General features: G+C 35.9%; 1 protein-coding gene across 1 annotated transcript; it reads left to right on the top strand.

Annotated features, from left to right (window-relative positions):
- Positions 1-8,027: 8,027 nt before the first annotated feature.
- LOC309497335 (nuclear GTPase SLIP-GC-like) lies at positions 8,028-18,432 on the top strand. Its single transcript, XM_082167550.1, has 18 exons — positions 8,028-8,192; positions 8,601-8,690; positions 9,303-9,335; positions 12,039-12,331; positions 12,439-12,651; positions 12,768-12,962; positions 13,059-13,237; positions 13,402-13,441; positions 13,659-13,742; positions 13,873-13,966; positions 14,093-14,229; positions 14,327-14,500; positions 14,587-14,735; positions 15,844-15,967; positions 16,222-16,330; positions 17,286-17,419; positions 17,500-17,584; positions 17,729-18,432. Exons 3-18 carry the CDS (start codon positions 9,323-9,325, stop codon positions 17,770-17,772), a joined length of 2,067 nt encoding a protein of 688 aa, XP_082023676.1. The 5' UTR covers positions 8,028-8,192; positions 8,601-8,690; positions 9,303-9,322; the 3' UTR covers positions 17,773-18,432.
- Positions 18,433-27,057: the final 8,625 nt, after the last annotated feature.

Here is a 27,057-nt window from a genome sequence, read left to right as displayed (position 1 = left end):
CTGAAATCATTCTCTTCCGCCGATGAGGCCATTGACATTCTCTGTAGAGCTCAGAAGATGCTGGCTCAGTGTAATATACGCCTGCACAAAATCTCGTCCAACTGTCCTATCATCACAAGTGCCTTTCCAAGTGAGGACCTTGCAACGGACATGCAGGGCCTTGACCTCGGGCAGACTAACCCACCCATGCAGCGCAGCTTAGGTTTGGGCTGGGATCTGTCCACAGACCTGTTCAAATTTCAGGTAACAGTCAATGAAAAGCCCTTCACTAAACGGGGAGTGCTGTCAGTCATTAATAGTGTGTACGACCCGCTTGGTTTTGCTGTCCCAGTCATTGTAGAAGGCAGAACCATACTGAGAGACATTTCCACTGACATTTGCGAATGGGACACCGAACTGCCTAAAGACAAATTAGAACAGTGGCGACAATGGAAAGACTCCCTCAAATATCTTCAACAACTTGAAATCCCCAGAATGTACACCTCAATACCACTATCTGCAGCTCTAACTAAAGAGATCCATGTTTTTTGTGATGCCTCCACTAAGGCAGTGGGCGCTGTTGCTTACCTCAAACTCACAGATAGAGATGGTCACAGTGAAGTGGGTTTCCTTCTCGGCAAAGCTCGGCTTTCCCCAAAACCAGACATCACCATACCTAGGCTTGAACTGTGCGCAGCAGTCCTGGCTGTGGAGGTGGCCGAGTTAGTCCTGGAGGAGCTAGACATCGCTGTCGAACAGGTGAACTTCTACACAGACTCCAAGGTAGTGCTCGGTTACATCTTTAACAAAAAGAGACGCTTTCATGTTTATGTGCATAACCGAGTGGAACGTATCAGGCGCTTCACACAAGCTCACCAATGGCATTACGTGCCCACTCATTTAAATCCTGCTGATCATGCCACACGAGCACTACCCGCTGAGCAGCTCTCTAACTCCACATGGATCAGTGGACCCGCTTTCCTTTCCAGTTCAGGAGAAAGTCAAGCACAGGCGGAGTTGTTTGATCTTGTAGACCCAGAGACTGACAAGGAACTGCGACCTGAGGTCACTACTTGTGCCACCACTCTCTCAGAGGATAGACTTAGTAGTGTCAGATTTGAAAGGTTTTCAAATTGGAATGTACTACTTAAAGCTATATCCAAACTCCAACACATTGCCCAGTCATTCAAGCCGAACATAGAGAGCCCCTGTCATGGCTGGCACAGCTGTAATGAACATTTAGCTGAAAAACAGCTCGACCTAGCAAAGAGCACTATCATTCACACTGTTCAAAGAGAAGTTTATGCAGAGGACATAAGACAACTTGAAAAAGGTCTCCCTCTAAAAAACTCAAGCCCACTTAGCAAGCTAAGCCCTATGGTCGACGATAATGGGATCCTCAGAGTGGGTGGGAGACTAAAACGTGCACAGTTAACATCGGACGAAACAAATCCCATAATCATCCCTGGAAAGCACCACCTTGCCCAGCTCATTATAAAACACTTCCACGAGAAAGTATGTCATCAGGGTAGACATTTTACTGAAGGAGCAGTCAGGTCTGCAGGTTTTTGGATTGTGGGAGGCAAAAGAGCTATAAGCAGAGTGATATTCAACTGCGTCACATGCCGTAAACTAAGGGGTAGACAACAGGAACAGATCATGGCTGAGCTACCAGAGGACAGGTTGTCCACGGACCCTCCGTTCACGCATGTAGGCCTCGATGTGTTTGGCCCCTGGCCTGTCATGGTCAGAAAAACACGTGGGGGGCAGTCGGATGCTAAGCGATGGGCAGTCATATTTACCTGTATGAGCACACGCGCCATTCATATTGAAACAATAGAATCAATGGACACATCATCATTCATCAATGCCCTGCGTCGTTTCTTTGCCATCAGGGGTGCAGTCAAACTTCTTAGATCCGATTGTGGGACGAATTTTGTGAGCGCCTGCAAAGAACTCCAAATAGACAAACAGGGCTGTCACAATGACAAACTTCACAGCTTTCTCAAAGTCTCAGGCTGCAAATGGCATTTTAACCCCCCACATGCATCGCATATGGGTGGCTCCTGGGAGCGCATGATTGGGGTCACACGCAAAATCCTCGATGCAATGCTCCTGGAACATAAAAATGCAAAACTGACTCATGAGATTTTAGTGACATTAATGGCTGAAGTCACTGCTATAGTGAATGCACGTCCGCTCACAGCAGTTTCCACAGATCCAGAAAACCCAGCCATTCTTACCCCTGCCATGCTACTTACACAAAAGGTGGCAACCCCACCAGTCCCTCCAGGTCAGTTTGAAAGCAGGGATCTTTTCAAAGCACAATGGAGACGCGTACAATACCTTGCCGATGTTTTCTGGAGCCGATGGCAAAGGGAATATATCTCAGGACTTCAGAACCGCCGAAAATGGAAAACTGTAAAGCCAAATCTACAAACAGGAGATGTTGTTCTGCTAAAGGAGGCACTTGAACATAGGAACAACTGGCCACTTGGACTCATAACCAAAATCTTCCCAAGCGAGGATGGACTTGTCAGGAAAATAGAGGTTAAGATTTTCCGCAAGGGTGAACTCCGATGCTACGTAAGACCTATAAGTGAGGTTGTATTATTGGTGTCTAAGGACAGTGCTTAGAATCGGGTACTTTGCTATGCTAGTTATGGATGACATTCTACAGATGCCAGGCGGGGAGTGTTCTGTCCCTCTATGTTTCAATAGTATTGCATTAATTATCTAGTGCATTTCTTTATTTTCCCACTAGGGGTCAGTATCTCTTTTAGAGTTTTGGGGTTCTTCTTCTGTTTTACATTGCGTGCACGAGACGGCGCTCAGTGTTGAGGGGGCAGGCAAAAAAGTTTGTCACACGCGGTGAGAATGTCCAGAGGTGTTGATATGCCATAATCTGTAAGTAATTAGTTGTCGATATTGTTCTCATTCTTTAAGAGGTTATTTTAATTCTTACTAACAAAAGTTGTTTGTGATCTAAGTCTAATTAATGTTGCTAGCTTCCATGTGGGTGTATGTGGATGCACAATATCATATATAAGCCTATGTTAGCACTTTTTTCTCACTATCCAGATCGTCAGGTTGTACATACAGGTTATAAATGTAAAATCAGAGGTTTTGGGTTTCAGTGTAGCTTTGAACCAAGGCTTGTTGAGTTTGTTAAAGAGTAAGAGCTGTTATACTTTTGCAGAATAGTGAGAAGATAAATAAATCTACAGTTTTATTCTACAGTTATCAGTAAAAAATGTTGGGATCACAGATATGTTGAACAGTTTTGCATTGCCTATAAACGTGTGCTCTGAAACTGTAATTAGCTGCAGTATATTCTGCTACCACATGGTGGCATACGATACAACCTGAATTATTTGTAAACTGTAATTTTGTGATTCTTATTTTGAATTCTCGTCACTTGCAGTATTAATATTTGCATCTATACAATTTGTTTGTATGTTCACAGTTTTACAAAAAAAAGTCAGAAAAGAGAGAGGTCTTCAGTAAAGACACTTAAGAGGAAAACTGTGTCTTGTCGTTCCTGGAACCACCTTCTTTACTGCATGTTTAGCTCGCTGCATAGGCTGAGTAGACACACACTCAACCGAGGGCAGAAGAAGTCATGTGACTATCGGTTGCGGATAAATCACAGAAAAATATCAGGTTCGGGTGAGTGGCAGGTGGATGATTTATTTTTAACAGCGGATTCGGGTGACGTTACAGCTGATCCGCGCATCTCTGTCTGTAACGTTTGCTGAGAGATCAGAGATCAGGCAGAGAGAAAATCCACTTGCACACACACTTTTAATAACAAAACTCTACATGAATAATCAGGAACATCTGACCCAAAACATGCACAAGAGGAACATAAGGGCGATATATACACAGGAGCAAACAGGCTAAACGAGGAAACGATAAACTACTGGGGAGACTAATCGACACGAAAAAGAGAGAGAGACTCTCTTTTGTTAAACAAACTCTTTTGTTTTTTGGGGAAAAAAAATCTTTCACCCCATTTTTTGGGAGCTTGGGGGTCCCTGATAATATATCCATCATAAAATGTGTCCCCCCCACCCCTGAACCAGATATTGGTTTGTTGCCTCAGGGCAACAATGTGCTACGAGGGTACTAAAACTCAAAGGTTTTCTACATAGGTGGAATAGGGAAAACAAGCAATATGTGCATTATAAAAAGTTTTATTTTGACAAACATCAATCACAAATGGTTTCAACCAATCACAAACATCAACCAATCAACAAAAAATAACTACTACTACTAATTACAACTAACACCCCATAACACCTCATGTATAAATGTTCATATTCATATAAACATTTTCACCAAACAAACACTACACATACTCACTCTCACTCTCTCTCACTCTCTCTCTCTCTCTCTCTCTCTCTCACACACACACTCACACACACACACACACACACACACACACACACACACACACACACACTCTCTCTCTCTCTCTCTCTCTCTCTCTCTCTCTCTCTCTCTCTCTCTCTCTCTCTCTCTCTCTCTCTCTCTCTCTCTCTCACACACACACACACACACACACACACACACACACACACACACACACACACACACACACACACACACACACACACACACACACACGTACGTTACTTTGCTGACTGACCCCTAACTGACCCCTGACCTCCTAACTGTCTCTCAAACCTGATTCAGGGATCCACTCTTCCTGACTCTCCTCAAGCTCACTGTCCTCACTCTCAGAAGGAATGACCCTAACCATGTTCCTTTCACCCATAAAATGTTCTTGTGTCCATTTCCTGCAAGTATCAGATCGAAAAACATTGACTATTGATGCGTTCAAGTCATGTCAGAAAGATTGTAATTACGAGTTGAATGCACATGAACGTCACCACAAAGTCGTAATTACGAGTGGGAAGTAATGGCGGAAGAAAATAATTTTCAATCATGATCAATTTAATTCAAAATTTTGACAGTACAATTTAGTTTGTGTACATATTATGAGTACTGTTAATGAAGAAGAGAGATAAAGTTTGTCAGAAAACACTACTCATTTAGCCAGTTTATGAGCTGATAGGCATGAGTGACCAAACTACATTTCCCATCATTCTCTGTGGCAGTATAATAATAACAACAACAACAACAACAATAATAATCAAACATAAATTATGACACATAATGCGCATTCTTTGAGATTTCCGAACTTGTAAAAACAAACTTCCCAGGAGAACTTGAATGCACCATATGGTCCTCCTAACCCTATGATATTGTCTAACTGCACAGTGTTTCCCTGAGGCAACGAACACAGTTTTAGTATATAAATAAAAACAAAATAAATATTTAAACAATCAAACATACTTATTTACACACTGATGCACATGCATATATTTTTTAATATAAAGTTATTTTAACTTAAGTCAAGTCAAGTCAAGTCAAGTATATTTGTATAGCGCTTTTCACAATACAGATTGTATCAAAGCAGCTTCACAGTATTAAAATAAAATAATACAACAAAGTTTGTTTCAAGAGGAATTTATTGATTGATAAAATTAAATTAAATATCCCCAAAATATCCCCAAAAATATTAAACATGTTAAAAAGTGATATTTATCTTACTAATTGGTGGCACTGTGGACCATGTGGCTTTGCTTCATAAAAGGACTGCTCCACCCCCAAACAAAAGGTCACACCCACTTCAGCCCCTCATTTCATTGAACAGACATGTCAGGGGATGTTATATATTTAAAAAAATATATAAAAAAAATTAAAGGGGCGGTGTGAGGTCCAAAAAGGTAGTTTGTTGCCTGAGGGCAACACCATGCCATAGATTAATAATGATCGTTGCGATGGAAGTGAATTAATCAAAAGTAACTTTAGCTGGACAATAACTTTATTCTAGAGCTGTTATAAAGCCAAAACAATCTCTGTTACTTTAATTTCCTATTATCAATGTAAAGCCGCTTTGGAACAATCTACATTGTTAAAAGTTCTATATAAAATGAAGATGACTTGACTTGATTTGACTAGACTCTTTATATGGACGCTATTATGGGCTCCTTCATCAGTGTTCATCTGTGATCTCTATAAGAAGATTATTGTAATTCAGTGTGGACTCATGCCTGTATGGGGATATGTTCAATTATGTATTTTCTTTGATTAATGTTGGTTTGTTTTTTTATTTATATTACAAAGGGGTTAAATACTTTAAAATACAGACGTTAGATGACTCCCCCTCAAATTTTGTGTGACTCCAGTTGTTTTATTATAGCGAGTGTTGCAGCAGGTACAGCCTCCACGACACCCAACCGTAAAAGCTGAAAAAACTGACATATTTATTGCCATTTTCGTTAACGAATAAAAACAAAACAAAAATGTTGGAGGGAGGGACAGTTGGAAAGAGATCCAGTCAGAACTGATGTCCTGTATGTACACATTTGAACTGCAACGTGCTGAACAGGGCTGCCAAATCTCATAACAGGCCATGAACCCGAAACTGAACCGTGTCATTGGAGAAGGGGTATCTGACCATGTGACTGCCTGTCTGAGTTTTCTCGACAACTGGAGGTGTCCGCCTCGTAATTAGGGTTGGGAATTTTAAGAAATTTTCCGGTTCTGATTCCATTAAAATTATAAACGACTAATAAAAAAAGAGTAGTAAGGAAAAAATGCACAATACTCAACTCAAACAATCCATTTTGTGTTAATTTTTTATACTTGTCAAATTACATATTAGTTAGCAATTTTTGCAAAAATAGTTAATTTTTGTGAGGGAAAAATTTCTGCATTCTCTTGGAGAATTTGGGACATCTCCTGGCTTATTGTATCTCCAGCAGTGGAGAATACCCTCTCAGAAGGGGTAGAATAAGCTTGAACGCACATTGAAGATCCAGACAGGTGAAACAGAATATATTTTTTAAATCGGTTTGAATGATTGATTCATAAAGATTTCACTTGTTTAATTACTGAATGAATCCGTGTTTTTGAACCGAGTCTCTTGAATGAATGATTCAAAGACAAATAAATATTTTAAAGCTGCAGTCCTTAACTTTTGGTGCTTTAGTGGTTAATAAACAGAACTACATGTGTCTTGTGGAAGAACTTTGTAGCTGGAGCTACTTCTATCTGTTTATGTCTATGACGAGTCACGCACACTGGGCTACTCTGAGCGGTGCCGACCCGAATATAGAAACGCATTATATAGGTTTACTGTAGTGATTCAGCGTAAGACAAAAACATGGTTTGGAAAATGCATTCATGATGTATTTATTCATTACATTTAGTAAATTTTGAACACAAAGTTACGGACTGCAGCTTTAACAGTCACTTGTCTTTATGAACGTTTTGAAGCATCAGACGCAATACACTAATTATTTGAAGCGACTTTCAAAAGGTGATTTACTCTATTTAGGTTGCTAATGTAGACATCGGTGTCGAACTATAAACTTTTATCTCAGTACTGCTGTGATCATTTGAATATTTGTAACAAAGAAATCTTGATACTGTGTGGTTAAAAAGACTGTGGAAGATAAGCTGTTTCAGATCTATATAGACAACTGGTCTATCTGAGTCAGCGACAGTGCAAACAGATTTGAATGTTCCAGGTGTGATGTTTTCCAAAGTTTTTGTCATTTAGGAAGATCGCTTGGGTGTTTGTCGAGATTTTTTAAAAAGATTAATCGTGCAGCTCTTCTGTCTTATTCTCTCTCTGCAGCGTGAGGTGCTTTTCAGTGCATTACTATATTAATATTAATGAGGTGAGACGTCACTATTAAAGGATAAGCTCCCAGCACTTCACCCACACATCTCACCAGAACCGTTTTCGGAACCAAAACTTAGGAATTCCGCAATTTTCAAAAAACATGACCAGTTCTGGATAAGAACTGATTCTCGGTTCCCAACCCTACTCACAATTGTCTATGCAGGAAAAACCTCCATAAGTCCATAGTCCGTCATGATTTGCATAAAAGGTCAAATGCAAAAGAGAGATGCAAAGAATAGGCAAACTCTTGTGTTTTCTTGTTAACACAATGTGGTATGTCTTGAACTTTGAGGATGTTCACTTTTGTTTTCCTTATACATATGCTATTGGCAGACTATAGATCTGCCAGTACACTGTATCCTGAGCGTTAATGTCAGAAGTCTCATCAGAGCTTATTAGCTGAATCTAGAGCAGTGTCCTGTTCCACAGACATTATCCTGAGACATACAAGGTAACTACCCTCAAATTATTATGGTCCTTAACTTTTGTTAAAACTTGAAAACATAATTGTTAACCCTTTATGGTACGAAGCTGCCATATGGCAAGAATTAATTTCTACTAATTCATTATTTAATACTCATTAATTTATTCTACTAAAAAAATACAATATATTGCACTATGGGAATTAAAAGAGCAGGCCTTAAGGTAACCAATGATGTTCTGTTTTAAGTCACATGACATTTATATGTGCCTCCAAAACTAATGTCTGTTGTCCCTCCCCTGAAAATATAATTAAAAACCATGCTGTGTATTGTAAATAATATAATGATATATACTTAAAATAATTGCGTATATAGTAAAACAATACAAACGATTTAAGTTCAGAAACATTTTGAGTCCCCGTTCTCTTGCCTCACAGTGCTTTGGTCCACTGCCTGCTTTCCGCCTTTACCTCACACACACAAGTCCGGTGGGAGAGAACAAGTTCTTCAGTAGTTGTGGAACTCCAGTAAGTCAGCTGTCAAGGCTATCTTATTAACTTTAATCATCGGATGATGTGATTCTTTTCTCTTTAATACAGATGATGCTCAGTCATTAATAAATTAGTCATGACAAATTTTTTTAATATCTGATCTATTTTTCAATGAGTCCGCTATGTCAGCGATTATGTTACCTAGCTTGTTTGGTAGCTTGTTTTGTATTAAACATCAGTAGCTTGTTGGATAGTAAGTCACCCACTACAATTTACACAGCGATAAGCCTATGTGTGAACTGATATTAGGCTAATATTGTAGATCTACCATTGTTTTGGGATTTGCTCAATATGATGTTAAGTGGCAGATCAGTGGGCTCGTCTGTCCCAGACGAAACCTAAAATACTATGTGGAGGACACAAGATAATTTAATAATTATAATATGACTGCATGGTGAACATATTAACCTAACTCATATTTAAACAACTATCCCTTTGTGTAAGCAACAAGTACAATTTTGGCTGTGTTATTTGTGTCCCCTTCAAAAATTGCTCTTGAGAATTTTTTGGTTTGTTGCACAAAAATTAAATAAATAAAATAAACAAAATTGCACAAAAATAACCCAAATCTTTTCTTATCCCCTTCAGGACTTTCCATCAATCTCACAATGGCTAGCCAAGGTATGAATGTTTCTTAAAAAACAAACAAACATCATTGTGTGTTTGCTTTACAGCCAGTGATTGAGGAAATATAATGGTTGGAATGAATTCTCTCATAGGTACTAAAAAAAGAAAGCGTGATAGTGAATCATCTGACTCGAGCATGGATTCACCACTGACACTAGGCAAGTTAAATCTGAATCTGTCCACCCATAATTTAATTTAGAGACAAAGTAGCTACAGAGCAAATTTAAAGGGGTTATATCAGACTTTTAATTATTTAACTGGAAGCAATCTTCTTTCTTTTTCTGAGACATCTGCCATGTGACTGAACAATGCTATATTATCATTTCTTGCTGTAGAGTGTCATCTCAGTGTCATTCAGTCTGGACATTTCACCATTTCCCTGCCTGTGTTTGTCATCATGTTTACAGATTTAATTTGTCATTTCATTCAGCTGTGTTGCCACAAATCACCTTGTTTGCACAGTGTTTTTAAAGTCCCCCTGTAGTCAATAATTTTATCGCTTAAAACACATATTTTGACCACCAAAGTGACATAATCAAATGTGTTTTTTCCTTTGATTTTTTTTAATTCATGTCTTAAAATAGCTTAAATGTAACTCTACACCCTTGCTTCATTTAGTATACCTGGACCCATGAATATGCTAATTATCCCCGCCTCCACTCACTCACACCTGGGGCTCGTTCTTCGTACGTCGCTCACTCAGTTAGCTGGATTTGATTGTTGGCGATTTGGCATGATCTTGGATTGTTTGGTTCTTCGAAGCTCATCCTGGACTTGCTGTCATAGCAACAGGTCCGTAAACTTAAACCTGCTCGCGAGCAGGCTTATTTCATGTTAACAGGATTAGATTGCGGCTTTTTAAGCGGAGCTGATACGGGAAGTCCAGCGCAGCGCGATAGTGCACTTTCTGAGATGTATATTTTTTCTCGTGACTTGTGAGATTGTCGTTTACATTATTAAATTGTTGGAAACGCACATTTATTTTCGACTTGTCGGAGTCGGGCTTTAACTACAGCACAAATTGTTTACATTGCCCTAAATGGTAAATGGACTGCATTTATATAGCGCTTTCACAGACCTATGGCCACCAAAGCGCTTTACATAGCCTCACATTCACCCATTCACACACCGACGGCGGTGTCAGCCATGCAAGGCGCCATCCAGCTCGTCGGGAGCAGCTGGGGTTAGGTGTCTTCCTCATGGACACCTCGACACTTGGTCAGGTGGAACCGGGGATTGAACCACCAACCTTTCGGTTTGTAGACAATCTACATGAACCACTGAGCCACTGCCGCCCCTAAGATTATTTGCGAGTGGCTCTTTCCTTTACATTATTGGAGATGCGGAGAACTTGATGGAAAGTGCTGTCTGTCGTGTCATTCGGAGTTTACCTGGCGCTTTTAGGTTTAAAAAACAGTTGTTTTTTTTTTGTGGCCTTTCCAAGCCACTGAAGACCCAATGTTATAAAGCAGTTTTTTTTAAATGTCACTCAGGCTTCACTAACGTGATTGGTACCATAGACTATAGCTAGATCATAGACTGCCATCAAGGCCTCAATGAAGGGGATTATGTGAACAGAAAGGGGGTTCACAATGTAAATGTGAAACAAACCAGTTACAATGCAGCTCTAGCCAGGACAAGGGCACACAATGAAATGAACTTTGGCTAACTAAAGGGAAGATTTCGGTGTCTGATAAGTCTGAGGGTTTCACACCTGACAGGGCCTGTGACATTGTTGCATGTGCCATATTACACAACATTGAGAAAAAAATAAAATAAAATAAAAATACCACTTTTCATTAAATGTTTAATAAAAGACAAATATGCTTAGTTCCTTGAGTTTTATTTCAATTGTTCTTTGTAAAGAAAAGCCAGTGTTCAAATGCCTGCAACAAGAGTTAATAAAGGCCTTCTGAAGAGAAAAAAAGCACAGATGGCAGGTTAACAGGTTAGCGAAATGCTCGCGCATTGTGCTAGTGATGTCAGATCATTGTGACAGACAATATTAGAGAATATCAGATATACTGTGAGGATTAAATTATATTAAGCAATATAAACAGCAGGAAAGAGATATACGGAGCTACAAACCCAGTTCACACAGGCAGACACTGCAGTTTTAAGGAGAAAATACTCTGCAATGGTCTTGATTTATGAATTTGCACATGGTTTGTCTTAAAGCATATTAAAAATACCACATAGACATAAACAGCATTAAAAACGTGATTTTTCTCCGGTCTCGTCAGTGTTATGTGAAAGCTACCTTGTGTTTGAGATGCCTGTGTGTTTAATTAAAGAATCCCCAATATTGTACATTTGTACAGAGTGGTGACACCGGGGAAAGTCTATTTCAAACTGTTTCAAAAATTGTGCATTTGTAAAACATCTATAATAGTACAATTAAATATCTGTGATTTATATGTTTCTTGACTGCTTTTGAATGGCTGTCAATGGAGAAATATAAGGTTTGCTTATATACACCTACATTTACATTTACATTTAGTCATTTAGCAGACGCCCTTATCCAAAGCGACTTACAAATTAGACCTATCAACAGGAGCTAACTGGATTATGCTGATCTGTTACATATTGGTTGTCTGAGCACACTGTACATTTTTATAAATAAAATCAAATTTAAACAAATGAAATGTATATAATGTATTTATTTTATTCTGTGATTTCCTTCTTCATCGCACACAGCTATGGAGATCATGAAGAAAGTTAAGAATACCATAAATAGAGTCACTGATAACTTCGATGAAGACATGATTTCTAAGATAAATCAAATGGAGAAAGTCAGCAGGAAGAAGGCAACCATTGGAATTTTTGGAAAATCAGGAGAAGGGAAGAGCTCCCTATTGAATGCAGTCTTGGGGAAAAAGGATCTAGTGGCAACGGGTTGCTTTGGTGCCTGTACAGCGGTTGTTACTCAGTTAGAAGCCAATCTGGAGGACTCAAACTACATAGCAGAGATCGAACTCTTCTCTAAAGAGGTTTCCTATTTTATCTTACCATGCCTTTAGTGAGAGTTCTTTATAAATATGTTCATAAATATAAAATAAATAAATAAAGCCTTATTTTCTATATTGTACCTCTGCAGGAGTGGGAGAAAGAGCTCAAAGATCTTTTCAGTGTTTTGTCAGATGAAAGCGAGGACAGGAATGATGACTTGTTTGACATTGCTGTAGAAAAGATCACTGCGCTGTATGGAGATGATGCAGATAAGAAAACTTTAGAAGAACTCAAGAAAGAGGACAAATTTGCTGAGATTGAAACCCTTTTGTCCATCAGTAAGAGAATCTCAAAAAGTGATGTAAGTTTTTATGAGAGTAAATATGTTTAACATCAAAGGTTTCGTTTACAACATTAAATGTATAATAATACATTCTGAATTCTTGTTTGGCAGTGAAGTTAGCAATTTCTCAACAGGTCTTTGAATTCACCAATGAAGTTGCAAGTTACACACAACACAGCAAGTCAAGTTCCGGTGGCTGGTACTGGCCAATTGTGAAGTGTGTGACGATCAAGATTCCAGATTGTCACGAACTCCTGGAACACATTGCATTTGTTGATATTCCTGGAACTGGAAACTGCAATAAGATAAGAGATGACAAGTGGAAATCTGTAAATGTATTGCTACTTTTCAAATCATTAAAGAAACACACAATCTATTATGCTACTACAACCATGTCATCTAAATCACTATTTCCAATCTTGTAGAAACTGAGAGAGTGCTCTTTTCTTTGGATTGTAAGTGATATCAATCGTGCAATCACTGACAAAGACCCCTGGGGGATTTTAAAGCACTGTACTAAAGAATTGGGACCAGAAGGAGAATGCAAACGCATTAAATTCATCTGTACAAAGACTGATGAGATCAATCCAGCAGCCTATGTGAGGTATTTTGTTAAAATTATACATACGAAGTGAAGGGGAAGTCTCTTATTCTAAGCCTTATATTAATAACATACAGCACCTCTTAATACAGCATGTTTTAATCTTGTACGGTGAAAAGTATCAAAAATAAAAAAGTGACTTATTTCCTTTGAACATTTATTTTTAGATCTGCAAGGCTTACTGCAGACCAACTCACAAGAGACAAGGTTTGGAAAATGTAAAAATGTTATTGCATACATTTGTTCCAAGTAAATTTGCTGGTCAGTGAGATCTTTCATATCGTTGTAACTGCAATTAAATTCATTTACTGAGAGGAATATCTGCTATACATTATAGTGCATAATCAACCACTAAATCAGAATCCACAATACGCCTATATTAAACATATAAACTCATATATTGGTGTTTTTAATCATTCTTCAGGATCTGGAAAAAGTATGCATACTTCATAGAAATGAACATGCCAAGATGAGGATCAAAGCGAAGTTTGAAAACTCTGATATTAAGGTTTTTGTGTTTCCTAATTCTCTTTATTGTTATCAGTATTTTGAATGATTTCTACTCGCATGCAAGTTTCTTTACTACATATATTTAAATATTTTCTTTTTCTTACCTTTTTTAAATTTATTTATTTTAGAAAATAGTCAGCACTGACAGTGATTTTCTAGTTTTTACTGTAAGCTCCAAAGCATTCTTTGACCCTAAATTAAATCTGGAGCCTAGTGAAACAGGTAAAGCATACCTATGACCATTTTACCACATTATTCATGACAAAAATACATGTTTGTTTGATTAATCTAAAGTTAAATACATCACATTAATCCAATTGTGTTTTTGGAAATGGTATATACCTGTAGAAATCCCCAAACTGCGGGATGATCTGAGGATTGTTAACAAGAACATTACCAGAGAACTGACCAGAGTTTATGTCAATGAAGCAAAGGGAGTTTTGTCCTTGAGCCAAAGTGTCCGGCCGGACACAAACAAGGAAACGGTATGAGTCAGAATTGCTGATATTTCACATGCATGTCTACAGAAAGCTGCCATTATACATTATTCTGTAATTCACTGCTGTTAAATGGATGTTTTAGGTTAAAATGACAGACAAAGTCTGCATGGAAATGGAGGAAAGCCTAATGAAGGCACTAAATGAACTGGACATTCGTTTTGACACCATTTATAGTGTTCTGGATCAGTGTCTCTCAAGGGGAGTGGAAAAATCAGTCAAATCATGTGATGCTTCCATAATAGCAATGATAAAACATGTGAGTGTGATTCAAGGGTTATGTGAATAATCAGTCAAAATTTGTTTGCCTATTTAAAACTGGTACTTTTTTGTGCTTTCACTCAGAATGAAGTATCTTATCAAATCCTTCGAGCTTTGTGCAGGAATGGTGGGTGCTGTTTTTCGAAAGGGAGGAAGGATCTCCTAGACCTAAACAAGGCATTGTATAAAAACCTGCATGAATGTCTTGAAGAAGATTTTAAACACATTTTTCCGTAAGCGCTGATTCATCATTTCATTTCTAGTCCCCCTTTGTTCAGTTTATAATAAAATGAAAAGAAAATAATCTACAATGTGACTTGGGATGTTTAAGGCATCAGCATGATCAGTTATGAGTGCATATAATTAATAAGAGGCTGTTGACATTATGTTAACAATTAACATTAAATTGGAGCTTGATTAATTATTGTAAACATGAACCAATTACAGATTGCATTTCGAGCAGTAAACCAGCAAATGACTCTGTTGCCCAGAAAAATAAAGATTGGGTTTAGTGGCAATGCCAGATTAATTTGAGGCCAAATGTTTTGTGAAGTAAACTTCCTTATGTTTGTCTCCTACGACGTCCAGGCAGGAACAAAAATATGATTGGGCTTGTACTGTCTTTCCCTCTATCAATGGGTCTCTCATGACAGCCACATGCACTCTACAGAAAACAGAAATGATTTGTTTCATCTCCCAAATCCCCACTGTGTCTTCTGGTCCAAGTCTTTTGTTCATTTGTCACATGACAGCTGCATAGGTTATATAGAAAACAGAAATTAGTTCATATTTCAAATTTTATACAGTTTTAGGTTTTATTTTTGCCCTTACAGCTACACAATGCATAATCCTTTAAACTATCTATATGATGAAGGGGGAAATTTAATTTCAACTTTTTATTAACAACTTTTACATTTCGTTCAGAAAATATCATAAAATATGAAAGCTCTCTCATATTATTGAATAGATTGTGGATAAATTGTAATGTATTTTTCCCTCATAATGCATCCCCTTGTTGTTTGGTTTATGTCCAGTCTATTGTTTGGCTGCTTTGTGACGATTTCCTAATTCAGAATATGAGTTTGAGTAAGTTGGCATGTTCTGCGAATTTGGTTATTGAAAATGTAACATTTTAATTGAACTCTTCCTACATGAATGACATGATTTGAATTAAGATTAGTTAATTTTTCTAAACGATATTCAAAGATCCATGTCAGTAAAACAATCCAAAATTACATCACTGTTTCCTTTATTTCATTATTATATATATTTCATTATTTCTCAGGGGTTACAACAATATTCTGTAAATGTTTTGAAACATTTCTTTTCTCTTGGCTTCAGTGTGAATGGACAAACAGGGAAGTCAGTGCAGGAACAGATTGACAAGTTCAGTATCATCCAGACTGACTTTGCCTATTTCAGATCTTCCACATTAAATCACATTCAGAAATACATCAAAACAGAGGTGAGTTCAGTTGTCTGTAATCTGGGCATTTTCCTCTGTGCCTACTGCCTATCTTTACTTTCATTGAAAAATATATGTGAATTCTGTTTCCATCCTACAATTAAACAGGCTGTTTTTATAAACTAGTTTGTGTTGAAATGTACAAACTGTTAATGTACTAAAGTAAGCAGGGTCCTTGATATAAAAAACGCTTCAGCCTCTTGATGTTTTAAGATTTTTCTGACTTATTTTTGGCTTTTCCCCTTTTTTGAAAGGAAACTAAACTGAAGGCATCGCTCAACAGAGAAGTTATTGATAAAAAGAAGGACATCTACTTATCAATCCAAACAACTATTGAGAATGAAATGGCGTCTTGCTATGAACGTAAGATAACATTAAGGCCTGGTTTCATAGACAGGGTTTAGATTAAGCCAGGATTAGACCTTAGTTAAAGGGATAGTTCACTTTAAAATGAAAATTCTGTCATCATATACTCACCCTCATGTTGTTTCAATCCTTTATGAATTTCTTTCTTCTGCTGAACAGAAAGGAAGATATTTAGAAGAATACCAGTAACCAGACAGTTTCTGGTCCCATTGACTTCCATAGTAGGAAAAAATATATACTATGGAAGTCAATGGGACCAGAAACTGTCTGGTTGCCTTTAAAACATTACTGGTGTGAGATAAAACAATTGCACTAACAGCTCAAACATGCATTTTAATTGAGACTGTTTAAGCATTGCCTGTAAAACAGGGCATTACAGTTTTAATTAAACACTTAGTATTTGTATACATTTTTATTTAAAAACAATTATTCTAAACACTAGCTCTTTTTATGTAAAGTAAAAAGGAGGAATTAAAATAATCACTATAAGAAACAAAACCATGAATGAAAAGTAACTGAAAAAACAAAACAAACAAAAAAAACGATGTGATCAGTACAGTAACTTCGTCAAGATCTGTTTTCATAATTTAAGCATTTAAAGACCAGCTGATTATGATGTGAGTTGCAATATATGAGTTGTCACTTACTGTATGGTATCCCAAGTGTAACCTGACTAATTCTGTGAACTCAAACAATTAGGCGACACAAAATGCACTTGATGGCAATGAATGAATGCATTTTTTTCACAGAAAGATAAAAGCCACTTGAATTTCATCAACAGTATTTTCTTTCTAATGATTCAGTCAGACCAGTAGCTTTTACTGTACTTGCCATCATTTTCACTACTATTTTCACAACTATGTTCACTAGTTTTATTTTAAACACATTTCTTTGTTCTGATGTGTCCCCATGAGAAAGACAATGAGTGAATACTGAGTGTTGCTGATTTTAGAAGCTGCAGCAATAGGAGGAGCCGGAGCCGTGAAGAAAATGCGAGATCTGTTAATAAACACAGTCGAAAAGAAAAAACAAGACATGTTCAACAAGGCAAAAAATGAAGCGCTTAAAAGGTTCAATGACTTAAAGGTATTAATCTCACAATCATTAAGACAAACGTGTTAATTTGTACAATGACTAATCTGAAACTTATCTTGTTCTTTGTGAAGCTCTACATAAAGGATGCTCTTGAATCAGGACTGAAGAAATCAATAAAACTCGCACTGTCCCAAACCAGCAAAATCACATTGATGGGTAAGAGAGAATGCCATATTACACCATAGAAACTAGTAAATAAATATATAGTGATTATTCCCAATGATGGCCTCATCTCAATCATCACAAGCACTCAGAAATGTTCATGTAAAATTAACAGCATCCTGTATTATGGTTTTCTAGACGTCTCCAGAGAGACTGAACAGCTGGAGAGCCTGACAGAGTAATAAAAAGCCCAAGAGAAATGGTTAATTTAACAGAAGAAACATTCATTTTCCAACAAATGTTAACTTTTTATTTCTTTTAGTTTTACTCAAATTTATTTGTCTGTGTTGGTATATTTGTTTGGTGAAAGATTTATCTTAAGTTCTCTAACAGAAGAAACACATTAGTTTTACAACAAAAGTTATCTTTTTATGTTATTTTTATTTATTTTTGGTGTACTCACAATTATTTGTTTGTGTTTGTATATTTTTCAATATGTTTGTTTGGTGGGAGTAACTAATCAAAATTTTTGGTTTATTTTAGGTGACAATGTATGATACACAAATAATACTGTATTGATTTATCACAACTGTTTTACAGCAAGAAACGGAAACGACATTCAAAGCTTGATGTAGCTGTCCCATTTTCAATAACCTTTATTGGTGATACATATAGATAGAAACAGACATTTCTAAAACATATATGTAGTAGTATCAAAGCAACATCTGTTGTTTCTTTACGCGGTAAATGTAAATAATGTAGTTTTATTCTTATCTCATGTACATCTTTTTTTCCTTTTAGCACGAAAGTAAGTGCATATCATACATTTTTAAATGTGACAAATGTACAAAAAAGTTTTGACCAAAAAATTGTACAAAAAAATGTAAAAATAAATTTTTCAATTTAACATGTTTAAATTTAGTGTGTTTGCAAATAGTTAGAAACACTCATCTGAATAGGATCAGGAAGTCTGAAACATTCACTGTAAAAAATGAATCATGGGTCTTGTAACTTTCATTAAAATTTAGGTGATAATTAAAAATGTTGTGTATATTTTATTTTAAAAAATTGTGGTTCAGTGTTATATAGAAAATATTGAGAATAAAACCAAGAGATACATTTTCCTAATCTTTTTAAGGAAACATCAGTTTTGAGGCTTGAATTGAGGAACCGATTAAGCTCATAAAATGAAGGAAAAAAGGCTACCTATTTATTTTAAGAGAATTAGTTCAATTATGTGGTTTTAATTAGAGACACCATTGAAATTAAGTGTTATTTTATGTGTCTTTGAGTAAAGGGAAACATCTGTTAATGTTCAGTTATGTTTGACATTTGAAATTGTTTCTATTATGTTGAAGTTTTGATCGTTACCATTGTGCAGAAGAGTAGGGCTTATGGTTAGGTTGTTAATAACTGCATGTATTAATACTCTGAAACATGTTGTTCATTATAACTTTGCTAATGATAGTGCAGTAACAAGTTTGTTTCTGTGCTGTGCAGCATACAGTGTTTTAATTATACAGTATAACTCAAAGTGAAATATAAACAGGTCATTTCCATTCACTCTAATTCACACACTTTTAAGAGTCAACTTAAAATAAAAAAGCATATTTCACTTAAAATATTAAATTCATTGTGTCATAGACTAAATAATTTAGGGGATTTTATATGATTTATTCAGGTAGATTCCATGAAAGAAATAAAGACTTAAAGCAACACTAAAGGCCATTGCACACTGAGTCGGAAATTCGCATCCGAAATTTTCCGTACGTTAAAAAAAAAATTCGACCTCACCTTATGTCAATCACGCTTGCACACTGTCTACGAAACTTTCGTCCGTAATAAAAAAATTCGGATCGGATTCGATTTTCTGCGGTTTTCGCATCCACGGCCAGTATTTTGAGAGGTTTTTTGACAATTGACAATTTGACAATCAAATGTTTACATGTTCTCTCGATCGGATTAGAAAAGGAATAAACCTCCCCTTTCAATCAGATCGAAATTTCGGATCGATTAAGGTGTGATTGAGCAGCCAATTCGATTACTAATCATGTATTATTTGGGTATAAAATATAACCTGTAGGCCTATACAGCTGTTCTGTCTGCCCAGCGCTTCCGCCGGCCGTGTGTGTGTGTGTGTGTGTGTGTGTCCGTGTCCGTCCGTCCATACCTTAGACACACTGCCAGTCTCTGTTCAGGATCGATTGGTTCATGGAAATTGGTGGTCTTCTTTATAATATGTGGCTCCAGTATCGCTAGCAAAGCATGAAACTGTTCCACTGACATTCTGAGGTAAATTTTGAATCGCTCGGGATAATTTCGCAACTCCTTGATAAGGAGGTGAAACTCTCCTTCCCAGGGTTCTTGCAGGTTTCAGCAAGTCAAATTTAAGACCTTTTTAAGACATTATAAGACCATAAAGTTTGAAATTTAAGACCTACATTGCCAAAAATTCAAATCAATTAATTCATTTTATTTCAATGAATTAAGTAATTGAAAAAACATTAATTTAATTTACAGATAAAACAATCACATTAGTAACCTTACACACGCAACAACGTGTGTCAGAATCAGATATATAATTTTATTTATAGAAAATTGTACTATGCATATTATACTGTAAAAAATGCTAGTTGATTTTAGTTGATCATAGTTGATCATAACTAGAGATGAAATGGCATGAACATTTCATTTCAATGATTATTGTGACAAAAATGACCACGGTTATCACAGAATCCTGTTCAAAAAGTACTACTACTACACAATGTCGAAAACCAGCAAATAACAAATAAAATTAGCATCAATATGCACTTTTTGTTTACATAAACATTAAAATAATACCATTAAAAAAGATAGCCAGATTTTAAAAGTGTCTTGCAACATGTTATATACTAACATGTACAAGTTCAAATAAAGTTGACAAAAAAGTTTTTTTTATAAAAAGATAAACCTCACATATTTCAGACTTTAAAAAAATTTTTATAAAAAAAAATTACTGACATTTGCAATGCACTTTAGCTTATCTTTTATTGTTAATAGTAAAATTCGGTCGGATTTTCCCGTGGCGTCTGTCGTTGCTATGCAACCGTGCCCTGCGCTCTCCACAATGACAAAGAAGTTTTAGTGGCTAATGGATTTCCACCGGCGAGAAACGCTTGCTGTAGCTCTGCTTCAAGATTTATTTACGGAGAAGAGAAAAACACCCGTAGTGTTTGGGTGCACCCGCATCCTTCCAGTTGAGTGAGCTTTCAATGTTGTTACGGAAAGGGGCGAAGCTTATTGGTTGGTTCTTGTCACATGACCTGCGGTGTGTTTGCAGCATTCTGAAGAGTTGAGATTTTTTTTATCTCGCTGCGCCTGGAAAAAAATGAGTGCGTCGCTTCAATTATGAGCGCGCGCGCGCCTACATTTGAACGAACTTGAGCGCGCAAAAGATGCGATATGTGAACAGCCTGTTGGCGAGACCTTTTTTAGACCTGACTAAATGAAATTTAAGACCACGGATGAAAATCTGGCCGTTTTTAAGACATTTTAAGGCCTTAAATTTAAAGTTCAGAATTTTAGACTTTTTAAGACTTTTTAAGACCCCGCGGGAACCCTGCCTTCCTCTCGGCGCAATCTCAGGATTGGAATTTGGATGGACCCAATATTTCCTCTTTCTTTTTCTCTTTTTAAGAAGAAAGAGGGCAACAAAATCATCCTCACTGCTTGATGAATCCATTTCGTATTTTTTGCGTTTTTCCCGCAAAGGTTTAATAAATACGCATCGGTCTCAGTGTGCAAGGTTTCTGTGTGTGACGAATTTTAAGGCTGACGAACACGAAAAAACGCATACGAAAATTTCGGACTCAGTGTGCAATGGCCTTAAGGAACTTCTCCTCTTCGGTCGCCCTACAGGTTGGAAGCGGAATTGTCCATTACCGCTGTCGTAAATAATTTAGCCTACCACAGCCTACTGTCGCACTCACACTCGCTGTTTATCCAGCACCGGCTTTGGAATGAACGATGTCCACAGACAAGGTAGAGTGAGTTGCATGATTTCATGAAAGTATGATGTATTGCGACATCAGAAATGAAGAAAAACAAAATAATGACTATTGTAACGCTTGACGTAAAGCAAGTCAAATTTGTAGTTTTCTTATGTCTCATTCGAACTACAGAAACGTGACCCGGTTTGGCAAACTTGCATAGTGTGGTTATAGCAGTTATAGGGCCGCAAAGCAAATCCAGAAGTGCCTTTCACCCTGTTACGACTCGATGAACCACTGATATGATTTTGGACACATTATTTTGAGGTAAAAAATGTTATTTAGTGTTGCTTTAAATACTCCTCAAAAATATAATGTGTAATATTGTTACCATATTTGTTTTAAATAAAAAGCACATAACTTTTTGTTTTGTTTTTACAGTCAAGACTGGATTTCATGTGAGTGACAGGTTGATATTTTGGTATACACATTTTTTTTGGAACTAGTTATACTTAATTTTCATTGGTTTTAACCCTCTGGTGCTCTTTGTGTGTTGGTAAAAAATTGCAGTACGTGGCTCTACGTGTTCACAAACTACCTCAGGTCCGATACCCCCGCCCTCATCTAAATCTCCTAATAATTCAACTTCATTCAGCAAAGACATAGTGTGTAGACAGGCTGCAGCCTGACCAGCAGCTGAATAAGCTTTGCCCACCAGCGAAGATGTAGTTCTGACTGGCTTGGTGGGCAGTGCCAGAGCCTTTAGGGAAGATGCCGCCGCTGGGGAGAGATAGTACGTGATAGAATTTTCAAAAGTCGTGTGAAGAAATAATCAGTATGGGTTTCATGGCCTTATTTCAGTGACAATTGTTTTAGTTTTTTTCACAAACCACGCATAAACGTCATTATCTCAAATCTACAAACTTTTACATACATGCTGCTGATATATTATTGTAGCAGAGTTTGTGCTAAATACAGTGTAATCAGATTTTAGCAATAAGAAATACGTTTTTTATTAGAGTATTAGAAATAAGAACAAATGTCAGAGCTTGTCAGAACACCTCCAGGGCCCAGAAAACACCTCAGACCCCAGAGGGTTAATTAGCCTAATCTGTATTTTATTTGACAGCTGTAACTGCCCAGCAATAAGGGGACGTCCCCCGGACGTTGCGATCTACTTAGGTCCGCATTTGGTCCAGTTTATAACGTTCGCTGGGGGACATTCCAAGGACGTCCACTTACGGATGTATTGTTTTTTGCATTTTGACATTACTATGGTTTTAGTGCAAATAAACCATAGTAAAAATATAAAGAAAACATGGCTATTTGTGGATATGGTTTTACTAATAAAAAAATAAGTTATATGGAACAAATCATGTTTCTTAAGATTGGTTTAGAAAATACTCAATATTCTGTAAAACATGACCTTAATATTGATCCTTTACTGACTGTATTACAATAATCCAACTAAACCTAATTTGTGATAGTTTTACTGTATTTAAAATGAATAAAAAGATATGATACATTGTAAATGTTTTCATTAAATAATTTCTATTTGACTTTTAAATACTGTCAATTTAATGTGTTGCATAATCTAAATCACAGTGCACACATATTCAGGCAATAGTGGAAGTATCCACCATTGTGCAGTTATAGATGAACTGATTTAATAAAAATTAATATGACAGTGTTAATGAGTTTTTTCATTCAGAGTCTTTGCATACTTACATTTATGAAGTACTGTGAAAAATAATTGTTGCATAACAAATATCCACACAAACACATTAAATCAAGGAAAAACAAACTTGAATGTACAACTCTAACCCTAATAGAAAACGCTTATTATTGCTAAGGGTTCAAAATTTAAGCAAAGCGAATAAAAACAGAAATGCAGAATGACAGTTGCTGAATCAGATGCAAGCAATGACTTCCAAACAGCAAGTGCAGGAGAAGCGGCCAAACGGATGGGAACAAGTCCAAAGCTGAAATAGCTGGAAAAGAAAAATGAAAAAGATACAGGTAAGACAAGTATCCTCATGTAAACTTGGGGCAATTTCACATTCTACACCTGACAAACTGTTGGTCAGGCTGCAACATAAGGTATTTTTCATCCCAAAATATATGATATAATAAATAATAATAATATGAATAACAGTTTCATGCATAATAATGGGTGGAAATATATGATTCTCATAAAAAAAAAAAATCAGAATAATCTGAGAGCCCATATTTCTTATCTTATCAAAAAATAAATAAAAATACAATAATAAAAGCTTGATAAAAAATGAACAAATGTGACTGTCCATTTGAAACATTATGAAAAATGTATAAACTACAAACGTCAAACCGAATATTGTCACTACAGACACAAATTGTTCGGCACACTTCACAGAAAAGGGTTGAAATATTTTTTGATGTCAAACACCAAAAATACTGCAGTAAAAGTGTCCTTAAAAGAACAGTTGTCCAAATAATGAATTATTGCTCATGCCTCACCACATTGGTCTGACTTGCATTGTGTGGATACAAATAATTTCAGAATAATATCTCAGATCTGTAGGTCCAAAGTGACCTGATTTTAAAATGCAGCACAATCTATATTTATGTTTGATTTAGCACCATATCAGCAGCAATGGCTATATTATATATTTAATGTTATGCTTACATCAAATTTATGTACATGATGAATAAGATGAGTCATGAGTCAAAAACAATTCATCACATCTTTCTGACTTTTATTTCAGAAGCATCATACAGTACTACATTCCCTTTAATAAATGATTCAATAACAAATACATTTTTTAACAGTCACTTGTCGCCACCTAGTGGCGAAACAATGTAATCGATAAATGCATTATTTAAAGAGCCAAGTTTCTATCAAAAGCTGATTTACTCTATTTTGATCGCTATCATAGACATCAGTGTTTATATTTGAACTTTCAACTTTTATCCCAGTACTTCTATGATCATTTGAACTTATCACAGAAATAATGATACTATGAGGTTGAAAAGGCTGTTTGTGAAGCTGTTTCATGACAACTCTCTCTGGGACAGATTTGAATGTTGCGATATGATTTTGTCAAAGGTTTGATAGACAGACGAAATGGAAGAAGATCACGTGGGTGTTTGAATCGAGATCACAGTATTTTAAAGATGAATCATGTAGCTCTATTGTCTTATCTCTCTTTTTTTATTTAATTAATTACACATTAAAAATTTTAATTAAAACAATTGCATGTTAAGCACAGATATCTTTTGTAATATAAGATGTAGTTTGTCCTGTCCGTTTAATTTCTTAAAGCTACACTATGTATTTTTTCGCCGCTAGGGTCGCTAACCTCTTCAAAACAATAACAAAGTCGTAGATTGATGATGCAGTGAATGAGCGTGGAATCATGGAACTTGTCATCATACCAATGGATCTAATAAGGTGTATGGGGAAATAATGTTCATGGATGAGTGAATGTCATGTTTTTTAACATGACTGTGGTATGAAGCAGGGCGCGATTACTAATAAGAGACAGATATCAGCGCCACACTCACACCTGCAGTTTCAAACAGCAACAACTCAGTTTCTAAAACACACAGCGCCATCACGCAAAATCTTGTTTTATCAACCCACAACAATGCGAGGAAATCACTTGCATATGCGACTAAAACTTCACTCTTCACGTGCATTCACGAGAGTGCCATGACTCATGCGCGAGAACTGAGATGCTAGGCTTGTTCGAGATGCATCGGAGCTGCACAGACTGATCGGCGTATGACATCAAAGTACAAACTCAAGTAGCAAATCGTCTGGAGGAAACATCAAAGCTGAAGCAAGCAAACAAGGAAAAAGTGGTGTCATTGAAAGGCCCAAACAATGTCCCAGCTAGAAATTTTTTGTTCTAAAAATGTTCTGAGAACATTACCATGCATTGTTCTATAAATGTTTTCAGCGGGTAGTTTTATTTTTGTTCCTAGAATGTTCTTTTAAAAGTTATGATAACATTCTTTAAAAACATTATTAAAATGTTTAGTGGTAACATTCTTATAACATTATTCTCTAACGTTCTTATAAAGTTTTCAGCGGGTAGTTTTATTTTTGTTCCCAGAATGTTCTTTTAAAAGTTATGATAACATTCTTTAAAAACATTATTAAAATGTTTAGTGGTAACATTCTTATAACATTATTCTCTAATGTTCTTATAAAGTTTTCAGCGGGTAGTTTTATTTTTGTTCCTAGAATGTTCTTTTAAAAGTTATGATAACATTCTTTAAAAACATTATTAAAATGTTTAGTGGTAACATTCTTATAACATTATTCTCTAACGTTCTTATAAAGTTTTCAGCGGGTAGTTTTATTTTTGTTCCTAGAATGTTCTTTTAAAAGATAGAATAACATTATATAAAAACATTATACAAAATGTTTAGTAATAATATTGTTTGAACATTATTTCCTAACGTTCTTATACAGTTTTCTGTTGTACATTTTATTTTTGTTCTTAGAATGTTCTTTTGAAAGTTAGGATAACATTCTATAAAACATTATACATGTTTTGTGATGATATTCCTTAAATGTTTAGACATAACATTTTTAGAACATTATCCTCTAACATTTTTAAAAAGTTATGTGGTAAGTTTTATTGTAGTTCCCAGAATGTTCTCCTATGAGGAAGGATAACGTTCTCTAAAAGATATTCTAAAACTGTTTGGTAATATCCTTGTTAAAATGTTTAGTGATAATATTTTTAGAACATTGTCTACCACAACAGTCTTAAAACATTTCCAGAATGTTCTCCTAAAAGATACAATAATGTACTTTAAAAACATACGTTTTTAGTGATAACATTGTTGGAACATTATGTCCTAACATTGTTATACAGTTAAATGTTCCTAGACAGTTTTATTTAGAGTCGAACTTCATGCTTTAATAACATGCAAATGTTGTGTAGTAACATTTTTAAATTTATTAGCTTTAACAGAATGAAAGTGTGCACATCATGAAACAGGATAAATAAAAAATAAAAATAATAATAATAAAACTGCTCAAGAACATTTTAAAACATTTGTATTTGTACCATGATAAAAAAATAATAATAATAAAAATAAACTGCTCAAGAAACAACTAAAACAATCTCAACATTTTTATACATTTTGTATTCGCAAAAAGTTCTTTAGTCAGCAGATTCAAACAGGCCGCTCCCCTCTGGTGCTGCTGCTGCTGCTGCTGCATGTTCGTGACACATTAATTGACTCTCATCCATGGATGGTCCTCCATTATCCACCTGCACAGACAATAATATGAAATAAAATCTGAATAATTTATGATTTCTTAAAAAAGTAGATGCTGTTGTCTTTCATGCATGAAAAAAATTAATAAATGTACAAATGAATAGGGAAATAAATACAAATGAATGCATTACAATTAAGCAAATATACAAATAAAAAGGAAAGTAAAACAAAATAGTTATAAATGCATACAGAAAAAACAAATAATGAATTTACATTCATATATTTTCCTATTATTAAATGTATTGATTTATATATTTTTTTTGCAAGTTTAATCTTTCATAA

This window comes from Leuciscus leuciscus (assembly GCF_965113295.1).
Source record: "Leuciscus leuciscus genome assembly, chromosome: 4".
In the NCBI taxonomy this organism is placed as follows: Eukaryota; Metazoa; Chordata; class Actinopteri; order Cypriniformes; family Leuciscidae; genus Leuciscus; species Leuciscus leuciscus.
The sequence above is the reverse complement of the archived record's forward strand: the minus strand, read 5'-3'. Positions and strand labels throughout refer to the sequence as shown.

What these genes read in the sequence shown, in the direction of transcription:
- LOC309497335 (XM_082167550.1), top strand. An exon ending in TCGAACTCTTCTCTAAAGAG is followed by an intron (nt 12,332 to 12,438) that starts GTTTCCTATTTT and finishes GTACCTCTGCAG; the next exon opens with GAGTGGGAGAAAGAGCTCAA. An exon ending in AGAAATACATCAAAACAGAG is followed by an intron (nt 15,968 to 16,221) that starts GTGAGTTCAGTT and finishes CTTTTTTGAAAG; the next exon opens with GAAACTAAACTGAAGGCATC.